A 25,408-nucleotide genomic window follows, 5' to 3' on the forward strand; every position below is an offset into this window, starting at 1 on the left:
GCTCATTGTCGAGCTGTTCAGCCAGTTTCACTCTTTTTAGGTCACTCTATAACACAATGCAACCATTTTCAGAGAAAAAGCTCCAAAAAAAAACAAAAACAACCCACACTGCAAGCCTTTAGCTCAGCAGCACCAGCAGGCAGACACAAGCTGCTGCAGACGGGAGCTTTCAGCAGCTGATGCATACACAGTCTACGAATTCGACGAGTTTATATTCTGACACAGGCTTCCTGAAAAGATTCCTGAAATATATTCAAAGTATAAACAATATAAACAATATATGCTGCAGTAAAAGTAAACGTTAGACAGACTGACAGGCTTGTAGAAGTATAAAACATCCAAAGCAGCGAGGTGGAAAAGCTGCTTGTTTGGCTTAAAAGGTGCATTTGTGACTGAGGAGAACAAGTAGGATAAAAACACTCAAAGTTAATCTTCTCTAAAATTGTAAAGACTTTAATTATCCGGCTGAAGTTACAAATGTGTTGCAACGTAAGGCCAGGAGCTGGCACGCAACGTGAAGTAAACACGTTATGTTGCTACATATGAAATAATCCTGAGTCACAGGTGGTTTTCCACATGTCTGGGTTATCATCCAGGTTAAAATGCATTTTAGCTGCTGGAAATAAAAACTTACCGTCCAGCTTTATAAGTGACGACCGAGACAATCTAATGATGTGCCAAACATCCATAAGAAAAGACACACGTGCTTATACAGCTTTAATCACCAGCAGCTACAGTTATGTTTCATATGCTTGTTTCTGGTGGTGGTGCTCATGTTTGCCTTCTTACAGGTGCTCCTGATGACTGTCTGCTTTGTTTTCGTACAAAAGCTACAGACGGTTTTACGTTTAGTTTCTGTACAGGAGCAGCTGGTTGTTCTCCTGTTCTGGTTGTCCAGTTCCAAAGACCTTAAAACTCTGTGCTCTGTACTCGTTAGGAGACAGTAACATTCATTATGTGCGTTTCTGGAGCCGTCCATGTCCAGCAGCGTCCAGAGGATGAGAAGTTTCAGACTGAACCCTGCATTGACCTCTGATGTACCCATCGTGGTATGAGTGTGTTTGTGTGAATGGGTAACTGGCATGTAGCGTGAAGTGCTTTGAGTTGTCGGCATGACTGGAAAAGTGTTAAGTACAAGTCCATTTACAAGTTTTTCTTCCAGAAAGTTGCAGCTGGGTTTCCACCTTTCAGAAGTCAAAATAAGAGACGCCCACCACAGCTCCAAACCAGGTGGCTGGGACGCCCACAGCAGTGGTTTAAGTAAAAGGGGTTATCTATTAATCAAACTAATAAATTGAAATGTTTTATTGGAAATTAATACAGACACTGTTGTGCAACATTGTTGGATATAAAGTGTAGCTAATTAGGCGAACGCAGGTAAGTGGGCTAAAGCTAAGTCACGTTGTTAACAAGCTAAAAACCGCGGTTGTTCTGCATTCCTCCTTTTTAAAACAGGATATCAGATACCTGTCAATCAAAAGGACACGCCCCTAAATATGCCAAATTTCAAGATTGAATTACTTCTAAAAGGAGGACTTCCCCCACAGTTGTCATGAAGGCAAACCTGACCTATTAAACCTAAAATTGATTTTTCTACCAGGCTGTAAACATGTTTATTTCTGCTGTAAAGTTGGTCTTTTTAACATGGGAGTCTATGGGGATTTGCTCTGTTTTGCAGCCCCTAGTGGATGAACGGGGAACTGCAGCTTCATGCACTTCTGCATAGGCTTCACTTTTAACCATCGGAGGTTGCTGCTTGGGAGCCAGCCAGAGGAAATGTCCAGACACACAAAGTGTCTAAAACCAAACTGCAAAGACTTTACGAGTGAGCTAACTTCAATGTAGCAGCATCTCAGCAGAAAACACAGCACATTTAAGGCATGAGCACCAGACTCTGCTGCGTTCCAGTCGACTTGGAGGTCTGGGACTGATGTCACAAGCGCGTCCTTGTCTGCAACGTCGGAAAAGTTGGCATACCAACGCAGATTCCATCAGGAAACTCTTTGTTGTGCTTTCTCCGTCTGTTTACACAGAACTATAAATATTTGATGGCTAAATGTAGAAAATAAGACTTTTCTTTTTAAACAATCATTCCTACAATACATTGCCGTATGCATCAGTGGAATTGAGCTTTTGTCTAATTATAAGCTCTTCTGTAGAAAAAAAGACTACAACACAAACATTACTGTCCAATCAGAAGCAGAGTAGGGCTTATCAGAGATGCAGATGTCTGTTGAGGGTCAGAAACTATGAAACAGAGCAGCCTGTTTGGTACAACAGAGCAGCCACATCATCGTTCTGCTGCCATGATGCTGGTGAGGGCAAGTTCAAATAAATAAGTGAATAAAGCAGCTACACAAACGGGTGATTACAAAAACATTCAATTGCAGTCCTGCATTGATAATGAAAGAGTCACATTGGCACCAGTGGCTGCAGGATTCTTTGCAGAGTAGCTCCCCCTGCTGGTCACTCACCTTTCTGCAGCGTCTGAGCCCGGGACTCCGACCCCATACCAGAGAAGTGCCCATCACCAAAAGATGGATGTTTGGGACCACCTGAAGACATGGAAAGGGACTTTCATAAATATTCAGCCAAACATGTTTTATCTCAGAAAAAAAGAGAAATCAACTTGTTATTTTCTTCCAGACATGAACATGACATAAAAAAATTTAAAAAAAAAATTTCTTTATTAGTTTATTAAATACAACTTGTAGAACTGAACCTGAACCTTCATTTCTGCTGTTGAAATAATGAAAACTGCTTGATAAATAAAATCATGTCAGTCAATAGGAAAATTTAAACAAATGATAATAGATGAGATAATTAAAAGTTATGAGGCAAATAAGGTTATTTTTTGAAAGAAATGTATGTTGAATTCTTTGATTTATTGTGTCTATTACGACTGTTTACTGTTTAAGTTTCATTGTAATGGAATTTAATGTATATTACTGTATTTTTCATTCTGTAAAAATTTTATGGTGTCATTGATAAGGGGGTTTTGGACTAGATAAGTGCCCAACTTCTTCCGAAACCCTTTTTCGAACTTAACTTATTTTATTTGTTGTTTGTTTGTTTTATTTGTTGTAACCAATATTTGTTCTTTTCAAAGTTCTTTTTTTTAGTTCGAAATAAATAAATAAATGTAAAAAAAAATAAATGCATGCTGATCCAACAGCACCCTCTAGTGGACATCTGAGCGACTTACAGACAGAATAAACAGTAACTTGACAGGTGTGTGCAGAATGCGCAGCGGTCAAACATCCTGCAGGTTAAAGGTCACAGAGAAAAAATCCAACACTAAACGTTACACAGAGATACGCAGCAACGGGCCGAACCACAAACTGCTTCCTGAAGGTATCATGACTTTAGAAATCGCCAAGATCAGGTAAAACTGCAGAAATAATCTCTACAAATGGTTTTAAAATGCTTCTTTGTGATTCTACAGAAGAACAAGAGAATTTATAAACTATCAGAATAAATTGAATGACTTTTACTCAAATTTTTATGCAGTATAGAAGTTTTACTTCTATACTGCATGTGCTTAGTTTCTCACACAGCTTGAGAAATGATGTTAAAACATGTTTAAAACTTTATAATGGATCAGACATCAAGTGTTAATTTTTCTTTTTGAAAAATATCTAGTTGTATGTCATCACTGAAGTAAGAGAACGCTTTCTGATCTCAACTACAAGCTTCTGACTCGTTCTGATGGTATGTTAACTCTCATCCTGCACATTTCTGGAGCTGATGAATCCCTGAAGCATCCTGAGAAACGGCACTATTCGTTTGTGTTCCAGCCTGGAGCAACAGCTGACATCTGCTTTGCTTTACAGCATCGCGTCGCACACCGACAACACACCGGCTCTTCTGAGCACGCAGCACGGCTGATTCAGTACAGAAACCCTGGAGAACATCACAGCAAGATGAAGAAGAAGAGAAAGGACAGGACTCGGCATCAGAGCGACTGAAAAGAGCTCAAAGAAGAGACAGCATGCAAGATGGATGCTGATGAAGGAGCAACGAAGCTGGACCGAACCTGCCACAGATCAGGAGAGCAGCTTTAAAAAGCTTCAACAAGTTTAGCAGCTGTTAAACTCACACCTGGGTTTGGTTAGTTTAGTTGGGCTGCTTAGTTAGTTTAGTTGGGCTGAGTTGGGTCAGAGGTCATCTGTTGCATGACTGCAGCTGTTGAGAAACCTTGAATGACCCCGTATCCATGGAAACGTGCATGATTTTATCAGCTGGGTGATAAGATCCCATGGATCATCAGCGCAGAGTCGTTTATTCAGTTGTAAAAAGCTGAGATCTGACGATTTCTCTTTTCTTCTCATAGACGCTCCTCCCCCCCCCAACACAACACATGAAGATTAACTGCTAAAACATGCAAGACTAGCAAGTTTGTCCCCTTTCAGCTACACTATTCAGAGATGGCGATGCCACATGGCGACCGTTTGGTGCGCCGCCATCTGTGTGTTTAGACATACCTCATTCTGAGCAACGACAACGCGTTCATCTGGGTGTCATTAGACTTTGGTCAAATACGTGTTTATAAAAAACAAGTCTTGATTTTTGCTGATAAAAAAAAACAACATTCACACTGGACCTTTAAGAGTGAACAAAGTATTCCTAAACAAACCGTCATTCATGTGATTTTAGTTTTAAGCAAAAGGTCCCTTTTTTTCCCCCTACTTTTCCTGCCTAAACGTGTCCTGTAGCGCTGCAACGATTCGTCAACGTTGTCGACAAAAATCAACAATGAAAACAGTCGACAGTGAATTCCATTCAACTATTGTCATCTCACTTCATCATCATCTCTGCCGAGTCGCACGCATGCGCGATAGCGTCTCTGCTGGGCGGTAACGTACACAGAAATGACGGCGTCCGCAACAACAACACGCACCAAAACGTCTCAAGTTTGGGAACATTTAAGCCCGGACAAAGGAAACAAAAAATCTTCTGCAAGCAGACCTTGCTTATCACAGCAGCACGTCGGTGATGCTTCAGCATTTAAAGAGGAAACACGTCGGGCGTTTAAATGAAAAGGAGTCTGATCCGCCTTGGTGAGACTACCTTCTGCACCACAGGTGTCAAACTCCAGTCCTCCAGGGCCGGTATCCTGCAGGTTTTTGTTATCTCCATGCTCCAACACACCTGGCCAAAATTTGCAAATAGACTGACAAGAAGCTTCAGGATCCATTTGATTTGAATCAGCTGTGTTGGAGCATGGAGCAACAAAAACCTGCTGGATATTGGCCCTCGAGGACTGGAGCTTGACACCCTTGTTCTACGCTAACTAGCAGACTGAGACATCACAAATAAGACGTATCGTCTGACTGACTGCCAGACGAAAGTATTTTACATTAAATGCATGCAGTCTGAAGAACAGAGCCACCATGGCGTCCTTTCTGCAGAGGAAGCAGACCCTGCAGCAGGCGACCGCCCTCACAGAGTCAGTCCTGGAGATGCTGATCTGAGATCTGAGATCATTTCATTCAGTTTCTTTGGACAACTCTAAATGCTTCATTTTCAGCTAGAAATGCCATTAAAACCATCAGATTTCAGACTGTTAGAATTGTAAACTGTAAACTCTTGCTAAACTGTGCAGCTGACCACCGAGTGTACTTAACTAAAATGCTTAGTTTTATTTACTGTTTTACTGCTGCTAATGTGCTTGCCCTTGCCTTAGAGTAAAAATAAAAAAGTTTACTTGATTTTATTATTTTTAGTTTAAAAAAAAAAAAAAAACAAAAAAAAAAAAAACACATTTTCCTGTCATTAGAAAATGGACAGAAATGTATTTATTTATGGATTTATGTCTATAGTAACTGTTCCTGTCAGATGGTTTTTATTAAACAGGACGTTTTTGTTTTGTTTTTTTAAACCCGGCTTTCAGCAGCAAAGTTGACTAAAAGAGCCTTTTTTTTTTTTATTGAAGTACACATCTTTCTTATGTTTATCATTTGCCACATAATTAAAGCAACCTCGTGCTAAATTTAAAAAATAAAAAAATGACCCAACTAGTCAACTAATCGTTTCAGTAGTCGGTTATTAAAATACTCGTTAGTTGCAGGCCTAGTGTCCTGATGATGCAGTAACAACAGTTCAGCGCCAGTCTGCAGGTATCCTCGACTTTATGCAAGCTAAACATATTTCCCAGCACAGCCTGCGCATGCCAATGACGCATGGACCCGTTTTTCTCTCCAAAGGGGGAAAACAGTGAAAAGATGGACACAACATGAGCGGTTTGGGGAAACTTGGAAGGAAAAATCTTCGTTCTCCACCTTCCCCATGACTGCTTGTAAACATGTGCACACATAGAAACCTGCAACCTTTCTACTTCATCTGCAACATTTTTACTGGCACATTTTTGTAAGAAACTTCTCTGCTGGAATTTAACTTTTAATTTTTCTGAAAAAATGCAGAATGCTGAAAAAATATGACGACCGTCTCGAGTCATAAAGGACAAATTCTGGGAGTCTGGACGGGGATTTTGTCTTGGACAAATAAATTTTTTTCCAAAACACTGACTTTGATATTTAAATAGTTTTAAGTAGCATCAAAAATAAAATTTACTACATTTAAAGGTCATTAAAACAAAAATGACCATCTTCCAAAACCGCTATAAAACAGCACAGATTGAGATTTTTTCTGCTTTTTTTGGGTTTAATCTCATTTTCAGAATCAAATACTGATTAATAATTATAATTTAAAGCCTTTAAAAACAAGTTTACACACCAAAAGCTATTTGCCATTACATAGAAGTGAAAGGGAGCAGGGGTCGGGAGGTCGGGGTCTTTATGAGCGAGGGTTGTGGAGGACTTGGAACGAGATAACAAGCAACTCCTAAACAATATATTTCTCACAAAGTCAAAGAACTGCAGAAGACCAGATGTCTTCATCACCGATCTAATGATCCGTTCAGGCAGCTTCCATACACAACGATCAGAACAGAGAGAAGTTCCCATCAGTCTCACCTTCTGAAGACACGAACTGTCCCACAGCCAGCGAGCCTCCGCCTCCCGTCTCCACGAACTCCACCTCTGAGACGATGATGTTGTCCTCCAGCACGGAGCCGCAGCCCATGCAGACGGCGTTGCCACGAGACTGGTCGACATCGATGTCTGTTCCGCCGCAGTTCTTGCACGCCTTGGAGCTCATGATGCAGCTCTGCAGACCTCAAACCTGGTTGGAAAAATGAGAAGATCCACTTTGAATAGAAAATTAAACATTTAAGTCTCTTTTCATCAAAAATAAATGTTTTATGTCAGGGAAAACAGATTTTATCCAGTGAAGACACTCAACATCCAGTACAGCAGGGGGCAGTAAAGAGTTGCTTTAGTCATAAGACAAGTTTTGAGAGGTTTCACGAAGCACCTTTATTGTTTTGAGTTTTTTCTTTCCTTCATGCTTCTTTGTTTAACAATCATATTAATTTATTATCTCTGAGGAAATTCTACATTTTCAATCAGGTGTTTTTACAATCCTAAATACAACATGTGCAAAGCTACATCAAATGAAGAAAGTTACTTTTTTTTGTAGTCCGCTTCTTGTATTTGGCCCGCTTGAAACGGGCCAAAACCTGCGTTTGTAGGCGGACCGAATCTGCTTCTTTGGTCCAAATCAGAATTTGTTTGGTGCATTCACATTTCCCCAAACGAAGCGGACTTTCTGAGGACTCGGATTCGGATCAAAACGGCAGATGTGAATGTGCCCTTAGGTATGTAGTAAGGCGAAGCCTGGAATCAATCCACCAACTTTCTGATCGAAACACAACTGCTCGTCCTTCTGAGCTTCAGCCACAAAACTTGCAAATTATTTTGTGGAAAAACTAAAGACTGTACATAAAAAGATGGACGGAGCCTCCGTGACGTCACCCATAGGGTTCTGAAGAGCTGAGTTGAAGCTCGGTGGGCGGTTCCTTCCGTCGCCATCTTGGCAGGAGCATGTGCGTCGTCTCGCCCGGAAAATACAAATATGGGCAAAGAGGTGGAGCTGAGAGGGGGTCTGGTGGATGATTGACATCAAGCAAACTCCGAGCTAACCGAGTTAACCCAGAGATAACAGGAGATAACCAGCTAACGGAGGTAAGCGGGCTAAAGCTGGGTCACATTGTTAACCGGCTAAAAACAGCGGTTTTTCTACATTCTACTGACTTGAAGTGGAGATCTGGTATCTGTCAATCAAAAGGACACACCCCTAAATATACTCAACTTCAAGATTAAATTACTTGTAAATGGGCGAGTTAGAAAAAATTCATGTCACAGTCATGGTGAATGATTGACATTGAGGGAACTCTGTGCTGCCTGTAGCTAAGAGCTAACCGAGACAATGGGAGCTAACCAGCTAACGGAGGGAAACGGGCTAAAGCTAAGTCACGTTAGCTGGCGAAAAACCGCAGTTTTTCTACATTTTTCTCACTTGAAGCAGGAGATCAGGTACCAGTCAATCAAAAGGACACATCCCTAAATATGCCAAATTTCGAGATTAAATTACTTTTGAACGGGCAACTTAGAGAAAAATTCACCCCCCCCCCCCCCCCCCCCCCACAGTTGCTATAAAGGTAAACCTGACCTATTAAACCGAAAATAGATTTTTGAACCACGCTGTTTTGCAGCCCCCTAGCGGATGAAGGGGAAAATGCAGTTTTATGCACTTCCACATAGGCTTCACTTTTAACCACCAGAGGTTGCCGCTTAGGAAAAACTGAAATGAGATCGTGGCTTATGAGGTCGCTGGGGCCCAACTAGCACATCAAAGCCCGGGACCCCCAAAAGACTTTATCCGCCCATGTTGATATGCGTTACACTACCTACAATGCAGTTGTTTATACAGACGTGCATTGTTTTTATTACTTATATGGTGCTTTTTGCACCTGTTTCTCTTTCCTCTGTATAACTGTGTGTAACTATGAAGGAGGTTCAGGTTCCAGCAGTGATTTTGCTGAACTTACAGCTGCTCCTTCCACCAGCCGGCTAGCTACGTGGCACCATTCATGCTGTCCTACCCACACCACACGTCCTCAGTGGGGCCTAAATTCACCATCAAACACCTACATGTGTCTTCGTGATGCATTTCTGTTGTATCATCAAACTTTGATGAAGAGCAGCAGGAGTGTCACGTGGAGGTGATGATACCTGCGACATGGAGGCTAACCAGCAAAGTAACCAGAGCTAAACAGAAGAAATCACGTCCACGTGGGCATGAATATTACACCCACCACATGCAACCTGGCAGAAAACATAGGAAGCGTGTAGTGACAGATCATACCTTTATTCCGGTGGGGACAGCAGCAGGGTGGACACCCCAGGACGCGTGTCAGCCTCTTTGGAACAAGTGTTTCCTATTAAATCTGTGGCTTAAAGTGTTTTAAACTCCATGTGGGGTTTGTGGCATTTAAACCGTGGACTGTGTGGACCAAACAGGACCGTAACTGTTTAGATTAATGCTCTAAAAGCAGCGGAATCCCTGTAACAACACAACTCACATGTGCGTTTGACGGTAGGAAGACGCGGACGAGACCAACGCTGAGCGGAGGGGTGTCTCTGTGTAGGAGGAACGTTTAATTTAATCATATCTGTACAAAAAACTACATTTTATATAGTAATATTAGATAAAAATCAACTTTGTTTTATCATTATTGTCTTAAATTCTCACTGGGTGAGAGATATTATACAGGACACATTTATGCCGACAACATAAACACCTGTCTGATGGTACATGTGAACTTCCGTCTCCTCTTTTTATGTGATCAAATCCGTTATTTTTATAGCACCTTATTACGACACTCAAGCTGACAGAGGTGCTTAACAACATAAAACATAAAATGTAGAAAATATTTATTTTAAAATATCTGGTCTGCCGCTATTCTTATTTTTATTCTTATTCTCTTATGCTGATAGCCAAAATAAGAGTGATTTCATTTAATTTTTTTTTCTTTTTTATTCTGGAGGAGGCAGGTTAACCTGTGGGAGGCTGTCATTAAATACAATAAGCTAAAATTTTCGTGAAACTGTGAAATGTCTGATAGGAATAAAATGTGGGATAATAAAATAAGTAAATGAATTAAATTAAATTAAATGAAAAATACTTTATTCATCCCCAAAGGGAAATTCAGTATTGTAGTATATAATAATAATTAATTTGAGGAGGTCTTGTTCCGGAGGCTGCTGGCTGCTGGCAGGAATGATCTTCTGTATCTTTCAGTCTTACATCGGACCTGAAGAAGCCTCTCACTGAACACACTTTGTTGTTTCATCACTGTGTTGTGGGGAGGGTGTGAAGAATCCTCCATCATCTTCATCAGCTTGTGCAGCATTCTTCTTTGGACAATCAGCTCCAGCGGCTCCAGAGTTACTCCAAGCACAGAAGCAGCTTTCTTGATCAGTTTGTTGATTCTCTTCAAGTCTCTGGTTCTGATGCTACTACCCCAGGAGATGCTGCAAAGCTGACTGCACTCTCCACAACAGACTTATAGAAGATATGCAACATCTTGGTGTAGACGTTAAACGATGTCTGCAATAAAATAATAAAAAAAAATTTTTAAAAAACAATTTTAAAAAACAAACAATAAAAAAAAATAAAATAAGTAAATAATTTCATTCAGCGTTTTATTTTATTGTATTACTTTTTTTTTTTTTTAAATTCAGGTTGTATATCTCCTTCATCTTTAGCTCCTTTAATAAAGTACCAAAGTCAGACTTCGGAGGGTTCTGTCCTGCAGGTTTTCCATGTATTCCTGTTCAACACATCTGACTTCTTACGTAGATCCAACAGCTACAAGAATCAAATTTATCTCTGTGATAAAGAAGGTTTATTGTATCATCATTATCAATCAAAGTTTATTTTCATAGGACCTTATTACAACAGATAATCTGACGGAGGCGGGTTAAGTTCAGCACTATGACTGATTAATTTGAGCCAGCTGTGTTGGAGCAGGGACACATGGAAAACCTGCAGAAAATTCCAAATGAGGACTTGGACTGGGTCTCTTGCTGCCATCTGATTTAATTAGTTGCACGTCCTTTAAGTTGTTATCTGTGTGCGATCTTAGAAACTTCACGTGGAAAAGAAATTTAAATGAAGCACAAATGTATAAACACTTTATTTTATTCAACAGAAAAATCCAACAGAGGGTGCAGTGTATCATTTCAGCAAAGGAAGAGAGAGAGCGCATAAAGTGCAGAATAAACACTGGTTAAGTAACATTTGGGTGATTTTATACTTGGTACAAATTAACAAATGTAGAAAGAAATATGTAAAGTAGAGGCTGCACGGTCACTCTCTAATAATAGAGCTTAACTCTTAGTTGTGGAGCATAAAAACATCATCTTGTTAAAAAAAAAAAAAAACGAGCTGAAAGTAGTTTTTACTGGCTGTTGAACAACAATAGAAACAGCCGACAAGTTTTACAGCCAGTCGACCAAGTCGGTGCTTCATGACACTCTTCTTCTGTTTCTTTATGATCCTAAACGAGTAAAGATTACTAAAAGAAATTTAAATTATTGCAGCTGTCAATCTGAGATAATCTGAGCATCAGCTTCAGTAAATGTATATCGATACTTATTTTACTTGTACGGGTACGAAAACTTGTGTATTTTACCAATTTCACTGGGAAAATATGATGAGGTGGCAACAAACCAAACAAGCTCCAATTTACAACTGAGAGACTCAGGTCAACCGTGGGAGGCGGGTTAAACTGTGGGGGGCGGGTTAAACTGTAGGGGGCGGGTTAAACTGTGGGGGGCGGGTTAAACTGTAGGGGGCGGGTTAAACTGTAGGGGGCGGGTTAAACTGTGGGGGGCGGGTTAAACTGTAGGGGGCGGGTTAAACTGTGGGGGACGGGTTAAACTGTAGGGGGATGGGTTAAACTGTGGGGGGCGGGTTAAACTGTAGGGGGCGGGTTAAACTGTAGGGGGCGGGTTAAACTGTGGGGGGCGGGTTAAACTGTAGGGGGCGGGTTAAACTGTGGGGGACGGGTTAAACTGTAGGGGGATGGGTTAAACTGTGGGGGGCGGGTTAAACTGAATGTTTTCAGGATCATGTGGTTTATTTGTTTAATTAAATATTGTCAGGATGTACAAAATGAAACAGATTTACATGAAGACCAATTATTTCTCGCCTCAGTGAAGTGTCCACTCACACACTGCTCCTTTATCAGGATAAACCAGATTAAATCCATTTTTTCTTTACATTTGCCAACCTCACGCCTTCTCTGCACAAAACCCAAATAAATGTATTCCTTTCAGGATATTTGACTCCAATGACCGAAAATAAGTAAGTTTTAGCAAGATTTTAGGGAAATTAAGGCGAAAAACTTTATTTCTTACTTACTAAAAATTAAAATATCCCAATTATTCTCTGTAATAATAAAGAAACTGATAAATCTGAACTTTATTTAAATTTTTTGTGCTTTTTCAGGGAACATGAAACATGTCTCAACCCTATTTGTTGGAAAAAAAATAAACAAAAAACTGTTTCCAAGCCTTAATGGAAAATCCATCCAACAAGTGGCCAGTTGGACCAGTTTGGGTTAAAGGAGGAGAGTGATTTCACACTGTGGTTGTAGCTCTGCACAGTTTAAAAAACAACAACAATGAAAGAAACTAAATAAAAATCAGACTATTTCAGGTCGTAGTACTGAAACAAAGGAAATAAACGTATACAAGCTTTACAAAAACTTTAGTCATACTTCAGTTTAAAAATGATGTCAGAACAAACGCTTTGTGTTAAAGTAGGAATATTTAACAAAATAGCTCATACAAAACTTTAATGCACCAAACTACAATTAAAGCATTTATTTCACTAACATCAGTGAAGAGTCTGCAGCTGCTTGCAGAAAGATCAGGAGAAGATTTCATCTGTAATATTTAACAGAAAGCAGATTTCACAAAGACGAAACAGGGAAAAAGAAATTCCACAAACTTTCAGCTGGTCGGTTAAAGGAAAAATCCACCAGGATGCTCTTTGCATTGAACAATCCTACATTTCCCAGCATGCCTTTGTGCTCTGCTCTCAACCAGCTGGATCATGACTTATTTGTTGCTCCTGCAGCCATGTAAATCTCTAATTACACAACAAAAACTGAGCAAAGCATCAATTTAACTTGAATAAACCAACTTTTATGGGCACAATAAAGTTCTGTGCTTCGGTTTTATTCTGGCAGCATAAAGTGGCCAATTAAAGTTTTACTTCTGGGGGGGAAAAAAAAGCTTTTCTGGGGTAGAAAATGAAACCAGATCATCTTCAACCTGTGTTGACTGATCCATAAACATAAAACCTGACACGGCAGAGGATTTACTGGACCTTTTAAAATTCAGGTTTTTTACAAGAAAACTCCATCTAAAAGGAAAAAAGCTGCTTGTTGCTTCACATCAGGAGGTTTTAAGGTGGATCTGTCCTTTAACCGGCCTGACAGTGCTCAGTCTGGAAGATCTGCGATCTGCTGAAGGTCCTTTTGGCAACGCTGCCATCACCTCTACCAGGAAATAAAATCTTCAACGACACAAAAACACTTAAAGAGCAGCACAGAAAGTTATTGTGTTGTTGTAAATGAACTGTTTAACGTTCCCCTCACGCTGTGACGTAGAAACATTAATGTGGTACTCGGTGGCGGCGTCCTGACTTGTGCAATTCAAACAAACCGGGTTAGAAAACCGAGCCGTGGAAGGGGAGAAGACACCGTCAGCCTACCGGTGATAAACGTTACATACAAAGTTCTGCTTTTAGAGGTAATTTACGCGTTTCTTAAAGAAACATTTCTTGCAGAAATTACCACGACAAGAGTGCGGGATTGGGAACCGATAAGGAATCAGATGGATGTGTAGAATCTGTGCCGATGTTAAGAAAATCCAAACGGTACCAAACCCCGATGAGACGGGGAGAAAACACTTGGGTGTGCGCTGCCTGAAGGTGCGGTCCACCTCGTCACTGGTCTCGAGCTTCATAGAGCAGTTTGGCCGCCTGTCAAGGAGGAAGCGGAGAGATTCATTAGTTAAACTTCTCATAATTTGTCCTTTGGTTGTTTTTATCACAGATGTCTTTACAGTTTTAACATTTTATGTGTTTTTTATATTCACGTGAGAGGAAAGAGATGCTGTCAGAGGATTTCTTTTGTGTCGCCTTTTTGTGGCTCCTCACAAACAAACAAACCAAACAAGTTCCTGTTTAGATGGTGAGAACTCAAGCAGCACACACTCACCAGTCACTTTCATCAGGTCCAACGCACATATCTAATCAGCCAATCACATGGCAGCAACGTGGTGAAGACGATTAGCTGGAGTTGAAACTGAGCATCAGAGTGAAGAAGGAGATTTAAGGGACATTGAACGCAGTATAGGTTGCTGGTCTGAGTATTTACTGGGATTTTCACACCCAACCATCTGCAGGGTTTCCAGAGAAGGTCTGAAGAAGAGAAAACATCCAGCGAGCAGCAGCAGCTGTCTGGACCAGAATGTCTGGTTGGAGTCAGAGGAGACTGGTTGGAGATGATAGGAAGGCAACAGGAAGTCTAGTAAGCACTGGTTCCAACCAGTATATGCAGAACATCATCTCAGCCTGGAAGCAGATGGTCTCCAGCAGCAGAAGACCACAGCGGGTTCCCTCCTGTCAGTGAGAACAGGAAACTGAGGCTACAATTCCCACAGACTCACCAGAACTGGACAATAGAAGATGGAGAAACGTTGCTGGTCTGATGAGTCTCCAGTTCAGCTCCACATTCACATGGTAGGATCAGAACCTGCTGGAACCATCATGACAACATGGATCCATCCTGCCGTCAGGATCAACGCTTCAGGCTGCTGCTGGTGGAACGGTGGGGGAAGGTTTTCTTGTCCCAGTTTGTTCCCCTCAGTACCAACATGACATGGTTTAACCAGCACAGCCTACATGAGTCCTGCTGCTGACCATGTCCATCCCTTTCTGAGCACAGTGTAGCATCTTCTGATGGAAACTTCCAGCAGGATGATGCACCATGTCACAAAGCTCCCATCATCTCCATGACGATGAGTTCACTGTCCTCCAACGGCCTCCACAGTCACCAGATCTACATCCAGCAGAGCAGCTTTGGGAGATTCTCATCATGATGTGCAGCAACTGTGTGATGCTTCATGTCAACATGCAGAAAATCTCTGATGAATGTTTCCAAGTCCTCGTTGGATCTTTGACAAGAATGAAGGCGGTTCTGAAGGAAAAGGGGTCCATCCTGGTCCTAAGTGGGTGGACCTGATAAAGTTCTGGGTTATCGGTAAGACATTCGGAGTCATGGTAACTGTACCTTGTGCATTGCAGCCAGCCATAACGAGGCCACCTTCTTGTCATCTGCAACCTCCATGCGGAGCTGCTGGGCATCCTGAGAGCCCATTGGCTTGTAGTGGAGCAGCATGCCGCTGGCTCGGGACGTCCCTCCTGCACACAAAGCAAAACACTTTTTATTTTCTCTCTTATGAACATTTTGTTTAAATACTTTGTAAGTTCTTGAAAAACTTGTTTTAAACTTTGTAACTACAGGAGGAAGAGTGATAAAAATACTCTTTACTATCCAGTGCTGTAAAACTTTATATTTTTATGGTCTTCAAAGTGATCAATGTATCAAGCCAACTAATCAGGGTGCGTTCACATCAGGATAGTCTGCTGGACTCGGTCCGATTGGGGACTCGGTTCAGTTGTAGAAAGGTGTATCCATGCGGACCCAGATCGTGTTCACGTTGCACTTTGGTCAAACCAGCCAAACCATTAGAATAATTTATCCTCATTCCCACTACAGGGTTAGTATTTAGCAAAAGAGGACAAGACCCGCATAAAGAAGAAAACTGTTTCCTCGTCCTGTGAGTTAAACATGGAGACCAAACTATGGCTGTTTTGGGTTTTTATTGTGTCTTATACAAGTATCCTGCAGAAATACACTGCAACAATGGACGCAGTATGAACACCAGACAAAGTAGAAGACCCTTAATGCCATCGCTATGGATTTACCCACAATGCAATGCTACGCCATATGCAGGAAGGGACTTTTATTTTGTAGTCAGCTTCCTGTATTTGGTCGGTTTGACAGAGACCAAGACCTGCGTTAGTTGGAGGACCAAGTCAGCTCCAAACGAGGCGGACTTTCCAAGCAGACGGACTGGGATTCGAATAAAAAAAGGCTGATGTGAACGTCCCCCAAGGCCATAAAAACCAAAATATGAAGGATCTTTTATGTGAAGGCCTTTAGTTACAGATAAAACAAGTAAAAAATCCTGTTCAATCTTAAATAAAAACATCAATTTAAATTTTTTTAAAAATCCACACAAAACACAGATGAAGGAGTAAACTCAAAAGCTGGATGATGGGAAAAAAAATAGACACAAAGGGGAAAAAACTCAAATTATAGCTTTAAATGACATGAAAAGAAGCTAAACTCCAACAGTCAGGAGCACCTGAAGGGTTTGATGTCAAAACATGCAGCAGGAAAGTTTCTGGATCCCAACAGGATCCGGTTGGGAAGTTTCAGGGAAAAATCAGTCATTTTTAAACAAGGATGTAAGAACACATCGCTTTAATGATCAAACGGCACTGAGCCAGATCGAAAAGATCATTAAAACATGGATCCATGTCATATTTTAGACGTTCTTTAGAAAGAACACATTGAACTTTTTATATTTTACTCGTTTTAACAACCGTTTTATTGTAATCTGATGAGGAAATTCAAAGTGTGATAAGTCACAACCAGAATGTAGAAATCCCCCAAAAAAGTGGCCAAAAGATTTAATGTATATTTAATATTTTAATGGCAGTTTATTCTTTTTTTTAGCAAAGGTTGAAGCATAATTCTCTGAAGGAGTCACAAGGTTTAAAATTTGGGGGAAACTTCTTAGAAAAGGTTGAATCAGAATATTTTTTTTCCTCTTTTTGCTTGAAAATATTATCTGTTGTCTATATGGTGAAAGGTCTGTCAGGATATTTTGGGGGTATAAATAAAGAGGCGTGATGAGAGGTTTTGTTTCATGCAAACAGGGAAAAAAAATGCAGGGATGGAGGGAGGACAGTGAGCGAGTGGACGGACGGAGCCGGAGCCAACCTTCAGAGACACAGTGACTTTCCAGCAGACTGGTGTAAGTGTGAATATCATCCTCTGAGCCCAGAGGAAGAAGAGCCGCCCACCAGAGTCAAAGCAGCAGCAGAAACAAGGTGTTAAAGCAGAGAAACACATTCAGCGTTTATCATTTAGTCACAAAACCTGAAGGACTTGGGATGTAACGATGCGCCCAAGACGCGATTTATTTTTAACTATTTTATTCCAAACAGAATAAACATGAGCCATTTCACAGCCAAGTTGTTTTTCTTTGTTTCTTTATTCATTTTTTTAAACATCCGTTCTTTTGTCTTCGTATCAAACTATAACTGTGTCTCGTTTTACTTCCAGAACTTTACATCAAACATTATACATGATACGGAAACAAACACAAACCCTATCATAACCAAAACATGCTTTTTTATTTTATGAACATTTTGCATTTATGTCTACCTATCAAAATAAACTTAGCTTAAAGACAGAAGTTTGGAAGTTGTTATACGACGTAGCTGTAAGTAAAACATCCCACAGCTGAACACCAAAAGGGAAACAAGACCTTGTTTAACATGTTTGCAGAGTCCCAACGGTCCCCGGCACTTCGCTGGGTACGGAAGCAGCTGCTAAACTAATTAATGCTTCTTAGGCAAGTTTTTATCTTCAGAAATACAAAAACCTCCACTTTCTCAGGCTACAGCTGTGTGTGTGTGTGTGTGTGTGTGTGTGGGGGGGGGGGGGGGGGGGGGGTGGGGGGGCGCTATGGCTGTCGGCTCGGTAAGCCGCTCAACTGAAGCGTTGCGTTCTGTTCTTCCATCTGTTTTCCACATATAGGATGTTCTGTAAACAAAAGTATAAAAGGCAAAAATAGCATGCATCATTATTTTGTATCTGATTTAATATATAATGTATTTATACATGTTGTTCAAGTATTCTTTACAACATATAAATATTAATATTTATAATGATAAAATAACGTGGTTCTTACCTGGTTTATGTAGCTGCACAGCTCCATCCTTCAGCCTCTGGATACATCCTGACGCTGGCTGTCCTCCAGATGAGGAAGGCTGTAAAATGTGGGGTACTCCCCGGCGTATCAGTTGCTCTGGATAGATGCCACGGTGGCCGAGTCGCCCTCATTTTGTCTCAAGGTATCCCTCAGTCATGTGCTTTAGGGGAAGTATGATGGATACTGCGGGGCGGGGGGGTGTTCATCGCTTTAGCGTCCCGGATGTCAGAACAGTCCAGTGTGTCAATATTTCGTGTTAAGTCTGTGCTGAGAAGAGCAGCCGCCACCGTGACCTGTTGCTCCAGATTACGTTTTACCCAAGCAGCAACCTCCGGAGATTAAAAGTGAAGCCTATGCGGAAGTACATAAAGCTGCAGTTCTCCCTTCATCCACTAGGGGCTGCAAAACAGAGCAAATCCCCATAGACTCCCATGTTAAAAAGACCAACTTCACAGCAGAAATAAACATGTTTACAGCAGAAATAAACATGTTTACAGCAGAAATAAACATATTTACAGGAGAAATAAACATGTTTACAGCAGAAATAAACATGTTTACAGCCTGGTACAAAAATCCATTTTCGGTTTAATAGGTCAGGTTTACCTTCATGACAACTGTTGGGGGGAGTGAATTTTTTTCTAACTTCTCCGTTTAAAAGTAATTTAATCTCGAAGTTTGACATATTGAGGGGCGTGTCCTTTTGATTGACAGGTACCTGATCTCCCGCTTCAAGTAAGAAGAACGTAGAACAACCGCGGTTTTTAGCCGGTTAACAATGTGACCCAGCTTTAGCCCACTTACCTCCGTTAGCTGGTTAGCTCCTGTTATCTCTGGGTTAGCTTGATTAGCTCTTAGCTACAGAAAGCTCGGAGTTCGCTCAATGTCAGTCATCCATCATGGCGCTCACAGGCCCCCTTCTCAGCTCCACCTCAACGGAGGCTACATCCATCTTTTTTTATATACAGTCTATGGTTCTACTAAGTCCAGTCTACTGTTCCGGCGAGTTGAAACGTCCATCGTAAGCTTGTTCGGGTTGTCCTGGCTCAGTGTTTGGATGCTAACGCAGCGGTTGCAGAAGGGCTGCGGTGACAGAAGCCGGCAACTCGCCTGATTCGACGTAAAAGGCGAGACACACGGGGGCCCATAAACTGTAATGAGATGAGCGGAGCCTCTGTGACGTCACCCGTAGGTTTCTGAAGAGCTGAATTGAAGCTCGGTGGGCGGTTCCTACCATCACCATGTTGGCAGCGTCATGCGTGTCGTCTCGCCCGGAAAATACAAATATGGGCAAAGAGCAGGAGCTGAGAGGGGGGCTGTGAGCGTCACGGTGGATGATTGACATCTAGCAAACTACGAGCTTTCTGTAGCTAAGAGCTAACCGAGCTAACCTGGAGAAAACAGGAGCTAACCAGCTAAATGGAGGTAAGCGGGCTAAAGCTAAGTCACGTTGTTAACCAGCTAAAAAACCACGGTTGTTCTACATTCTTATGACTTGAAGCCAGAGATTGGTACCTGTCAATCAAAAGGACACACCCATAAAAGAGCAAAATTTTGAAATTAAATTACTTTTAAACGGGCGAGTTAGAAAAAAAATTCACTCCCCCCACAGTTGTCATGAAGGTAAACCTGACCGATTAAACCCAAAATGGATCTTTGTACCAGGCTGTAAACATGTTTATTTCTGCTGTGAAGTTGGTCTTTTTTAACATGGGAGTCTATAGGGAGTCGCTCTGTTTTGCAGCCCCTAGTGGATGAAGCGGGAACTGCCGTTTTATGCACTTCCACATAGAAAGTGCAAAAAACTGCATACAGTTTATGTTTATAACATATTGGTCGTACTGTTTGTGTACGTTGTCAGTCTTTTACAAAGCTTTCATGCCATTTTTGTCTCGTCTATAGTTTTCTCATCATTTTGACTCACAGGAAAGCCAAAATGCTGCCACATTGCTGAGTTCAGTAGCAGAGGCACCTTTTATCTCAAAGCTACTTGCTGTCGCCGTGCTTCTAGTTTGTAGCGCTGCTGCAGTCCACAAATTCAATACGTAATGACGCCTGTGTCAGATTACGTACTTTGTGAACTGTGCGTCCGGGAGTTTATTCATCGGTCTTTGCTAATCAATTAATTTATTTTCTACATTGATCGATATTTTAATCATTTTGAGCCGGTTTTTAAGCGATTCACGAAGCATCGTTACATCCCTATAAAGAAAATGAAACATTTAAGTAAAACAGCAACAAAGAGGCAGAAAACTGGGAAAATTTTGCCTTTTTTCTGGTTGAAACCCCGTAAACCTAAATTATTTTCAATCAGTTCTACTACAAACAATCTTACCGCCTGGACTCGTCCCATCTGTCAAGATCTGCATGCTGGAGATCCGAGACAGCTCCACCTCAAAGTGACTTTCACCATCCAGGAACAGATACCTGATGGTCAGGTACAATAAAAAACAGAAAAAAAGACATGATTAACAATGGAGGGATTCAGAAGAACATCTGATCATATAAGACCTGCATCGAAACCCCGACACAACTTTCATTTGACGTATGATGCAACGTAGGATTTACAGCTCCAAGCTGCTTAGATCCTCTTCTGTTCTTATCCAAGTATTTTTGGCCACTAGTGGGATTTATTTAAAGGAAACTGAGCAAAAAGATGGAGAGAAGATATGGACCAAACAGTCGACCAGTTCAGCTACCCGACAACCAGCTTCATCAACGATTCATATAAAGTTTTCTAATCCATCAAAAAGACAAAATCATTATTCCGTCTTCACACTCCAAGCCGAACAAAGCTTTAGTTCATCTGCTGCGTCTGTAAAATGCAGGCAAGAAGGACAGGAAGTCATTTGTGGACGGTTTTAACAACTAATGCAAGAAGAAACGATTCCGATGAAAACTAATCTGTTTAGCACACAAACAGCAGCTCTGGATGTTCTGAGGAAATATCTGCTCAACATGTCAAAAGTAGAATATCACAAACAGGTTCATTAATGTTCACTTGTTGATAAAGCAGATACCCTCGATGTAAACGAGTCAATTTCAGTGCAGTGCAAAAAAAAGTGTTTTTCTAGCTGAGAGAACGAATCGGTCTCCCGCTGTAGAAAATATATCTACAACAAACTGTAAAATAAAATGGACAAAAATAAATCAATAAAAAAAAAAATGCAAAAATTAAGACAATGAAATAAAGCTCAATGAAAGCAAAAATTAAAATAAATCCAATAAAAAGAGAAGACAGGAAAAAAATTATAAAGCAAAGAAAAAAAAAACTAAATTGAATAAAAAAGCATAAGATAAAATAAAACTAAGCATAAAATAAAATATGATAAACTAATACTATGAAATTAAAAACAACTAAGCATAAAATAAAAAGCACAGATAAGCAAAATAAAATAAGATTAAAAAAAATAACTAACACTTAGCAGAGACACCGAAGTAAATATAAATAAAGTGAACATGAAATCTATTTCCATGAGTTTATTGTAAGGCAGCATTTAAAACCATCCACAAAGGTGACGAGAGAAGACGTCTGAGACTTTTGAACCTGTTCAGATCTTGGCAGGTTTGGTCCCAGTCATGCAGCTTTAACTGGTTTCTGTTCGCATCCCCACCAGCTCAACAGATAATGTTGATCATCATCGGCTCCGTAGCAAAGCAAATTATTTTCATATTCATCTCGCTCATGCAGCTGAATTTGCCTGTTAAATAAAAGCTGAAGAGCTCAAAGTGTCTGCAGTTAAACTTGATCTCAAACCATCAGAACATTAAACAACAATTAGGTCATGGGACATGTCGAGGTGCACGGCGCGGTCACCCCGAACATCAGGCCGTGGCCGCGCTTCCACATGATCAGACTTACCTGTGGTTGTTGGAGAGACGGCACGTCATGGTTTCAGACTTCTCAGACGTTCCCAAAGTGACGATGAAGGTGCCTCCTGGGAACATGAAGTAAACATTCATCTCAGCTCACAACGCCTAGAAAGACGTTTTTAAGCCTAAAGGTGGTTTCATTCAGTTTCCAAATGTAAAACAGAACTTCTTGTTTTTCTTCATAATAAGGAACAATTATTAAGAAATTTGCTGTTGCTTTTAACAAAAAAAAAAACTTTTGTCAATCATATTAAAAGATATTTTTACATGTATAAACCCGTAAAACTGATGAAACACAGAGTCTGCTGACAAACACAGGAAAGGATGAAGCTCTCTCACCTCCCAGAAGCACTTTGAGCTGCTTGTCGTAGAACTCCACCTCCCTCTGAGAGACCAGGCTGCACTCGGCGCACTGTCTGACCGGATCCACGAAGCACATGCGCGGCAGCGCCACCTTCTTACTGCAGCATTTGTCACAGAAACAGCGGCCGCACCGCCGGCAGTGATGCTGCAGAAGAACAACACATCAGCCACAGTCTAACATGTCCTACATCACACTACACATCTGTCTGATACACCGCCGACTACTAGGGCCGGGCGATCAATCGGATTTTAATCTCAGTTACGATCTGGGTGCCATTTTTTTCTCTCTTTGCAGTTTCCTCTCCTGCTGTCTTCAGTTTCTAATCGAGCGCCACTGTCATGTAAACTCCTCCCACAGCCGCTTTGCTTTCATTCAGACACTGTTGCCAACTTGGCGAGTTTCTCGCTAAATCTGGCGACTTTCCAACCCTCCTTGGAAAACGCAACAGCGGAAACCTTTGAAGCCTGGTGACGAGAGACGAGCAACTTGACAACGGTTGTTGAGTATAAAAAGTCCACTGAAGCCGGCATAAAATAGTTCCTGTACTTTTAGCATACTTAGCTAGTTTTGTAAAAATAACGAAAGATTTGTTATGAAACGTTTACTGTGTGGATTGAACAACTCGGATGTGTGCATTACAGTTTTAAAGCACTCCGCGTCAGGATTTTGTCTTCTGGCTCAACTCCTTCTTCACCATGCGGCTGCAGGAATCTAACGCTCCATCTTCCCCTGACTCAGCAACAACACAGGACCTCATTCCCGGCCTGGAGACTCCACGCAGCACATTCAGCTGTAAATTGTTCAAACAAGAGCTGGAGACCAGGACCAGATGAGTTGGCAGGGTCCAACCTTCAGTGGAAACGTATCCCACTTTCCTGCCAGATGTGGACCAGTCCCCCGTACTCCCAGAGCACCTGCCCACAGGAGAGCTCGGGCAAACGCCAGATTTCTGGAAGTGATCAATATTTTCTGTTTATTTCTTATTAATATGCACGCAGGAAGGCAAATAAAGTTTTATTTATATTTCATCAGAAATCTCTGGATGATAAAAACGAGCTGGAATCAGCAGAGGAAGCACCCAGGATGTTAAACACCTCAGAGTGTCTTCATTAAACATTAATTCCGGCCTCTAACGCTGCCGTGAAAGGCCTGAAATCTGCAGCAGATCAGGGAAATTAAATCTGGAGAATGAAAAGTCTTCATTCAGAATCTGTTATATTAGACATTTAGACGGTGTTTTCATTTGTCGCTTTGAACTGTGACACAGTGAAAATGAACTTTTCATTGCAGATTTCACCACAAAAACGGCTATTTATAAACGACAAGGGGGAGGGTTTGCAAAGGGAAGACAAAAATATATTTGCTTTCCAAGCAAATACTAAACTTGGCACGGCCACAACGTTGTCAGTAGTCGTTGGGAAAAGTATTCACAGCGCCACTCTCTGTGTTTTCATACCCAAAACAAAGTTATAAGTGTCTTGCTTGTTGGTTCTTGGTCTATTTTGTCAGTATGAAAATAAAAAACGACTGTGACTTTACAAACCTTTCTTTTGATGAAGTCAAACTTGGTGTCGCACTGCATGCATCTCGGGCACTGGATGATGAGGAAAGAAGAAAAACAGGATGTTACACAACATGCTGAGCTGTGCAGATTCCAGTTCAACAGAAACTTGGGTTAAATGCTACTTTATAGCATTCACATTTATAAACAGTTGCTCAGATCAGCGTAAATCAGAAGATAAAAAGAGAGAAATCAGAAATCAGAAAGACTTTTATTGCCATTATCTTTGAACAATTCACAGAACCTTAAAGTGTTTGCACACTCAAAAGCGGGTGGGATATAGTTCAGGCTAATTTAACAACACAAATGTTTGCTTATTAGCAATTGTAGCTTGTAAAATTATGTTTTAATGGCCTAAACAGGAGAAAGTTCAGTACTTTTAAGGACTGGCCAGTTCAATAGCAGTTATCAGATTAATGGTGAAGCCAGAGGTCAGCTGGAGATAAATGATTTACTCTGTGAACTTCAGACAGCCAGTGTCTGTCTCCCTGATGTCCATGATGGTACAAACAACCTGTTGTTTGTGTGATAATTGTAGACATTTCTCTGAGGTAGTAAAGCTAAACATGATGAGCAATGTGGACGTGACAGATGGATAAAACACAGAACAAAGCGGGGTTTGTTGCTTTCAGAGGAACTTTGGCAGATTAAATTTAAAAATAAGTTTGTCAGGCAGCTTTAGCTGTTAATAGTGCGGTTTTTTGGGGGGGGGTTTTAACTGCCAGCCTGCAGGGCAGCTTACTACGCCCAGAACAGGGACAAATCGTCCACAATCCCGTCAAGTTTGCTGATGCTGGGAGCAGAAACCGGAAACTGGAGTCAAACATTAAAAAATAAAAGTAACTTAACGTAAGTTTATTTGAAAATAACTTAAATCTTAAATTTATTACTAACTGTAAATTTGAAGTAATATTCAGTGGTAAAATATTCAAATGGAGGGCAATTAAAATGCAAAGATGTATAGGCGTTTATGAGCTGCGGGATTTACGCTGAAAATTCCAACCGGAAGTGCTCCAGGTATAACCATGCTTGGTATTAAAGGACTGCGAAACCGATCTGCTTGTCTCACCTCTTTATCAGGAACCCACTGCGGCTCGTCCAGGGAGAAGGGGCTGTTAAAAGCTCCATTTTCCGGCACCATTCGAAGGCCACTGGGGCTGCGGACGAGTTTCTTCCCGTCCGGTACAGAAGACATGTTGCTTTGCTGGATGTTTCTCCCTGTTCCGCGGAGTCTTCTTCTTCGACAACAAACTCCCATCAGAACCCGCCCCCAGAAAGATTGACAGAACTTTCAACCAATCAGGACGCAGAGTTCAGATCGCGTAGCGTCATAGGCAAATTGGAACGTTTTGATTTTTTTTTTTGTTTACGTTGGAGGGGGGCGGGGCGTTCTGTTTCAATAAATAATAATAATTATATTTTTAAAAATTATTATTATTATTATTATTATTATTATTAAAATAATCATAAAATTAATATTAAAATCATATTAAAAATAATAATATAAACAATAATAATAATAATCATTTAATTGAAGAAAAAAATATATATATAATGATAATT

At 40.9% G+C, this 25,408-nt stretch overlaps 2 protein-coding genes across 2 annotated transcripts in view; both read right to left on the minus strand.

The window, feature by feature from the left end:
- The window catches only part of LOC306772640 (transcription factor IIIB 90 kDa subunit-like), a 157,987-nt gene extending 148,696 nt beyond the window's left edge, over positions 1-9,291 (minus strand). The window contains exons 1-3 of the mRNA XM_079262208.1: positions 9,268-9,291; positions 6,975-7,182; positions 2,475-2,555 (exon numbers count right to left, since the gene is read on the minus strand). Coding sequence (XP_079118334.1) covers positions 2,475-2,555; positions 6,975-7,158 — 265 coding nt within the window. The 5' untranslated portion in view covers positions 7,159-7,182; positions 9,268-9,291. The remainder of the gene's footprint in view (positions 1-2,474; positions 2,556-6,974; positions 7,183-9,267) is intronic.
- Positions 9,292-11,859: 2,568 nt separating this feature from the next.
- On the minus strand, positions 11,860-25,094 carry zfyve21 (zinc finger, FYVE domain containing 21). The gene is made up of 7 exons (XM_079262211.1): positions 24,915-25,094; positions 23,828-23,878; positions 22,260-22,428; positions 21,910-21,985; positions 20,383-20,474; positions 15,272-15,402; positions 11,860-13,959 (listed from the first exon to the last, which is right to left on the minus strand). Exons 1-7 carry the CDS (start codon positions 25,038-25,040, stop codon positions 13,924-13,926), a joined length of 681 nt encoding a protein of 226 aa, XP_079118337.1. The 5' UTR covers positions 25,041-25,094; the 3' UTR covers positions 11,860-13,923.
- Between the last annotated feature and the right edge of the window lie 314 nt (positions 25,095-25,408).

Source organism: Telmatherina bonti (assembly GCF_933228915.1).
Source record: "Telmatherina bonti genome assembly, chromosome: 22".
NCBI lineage: Eukaryota > Metazoa > Chordata > Actinopteri > Atheriniformes > Telmatherinidae > Telmatherina > Telmatherina bonti.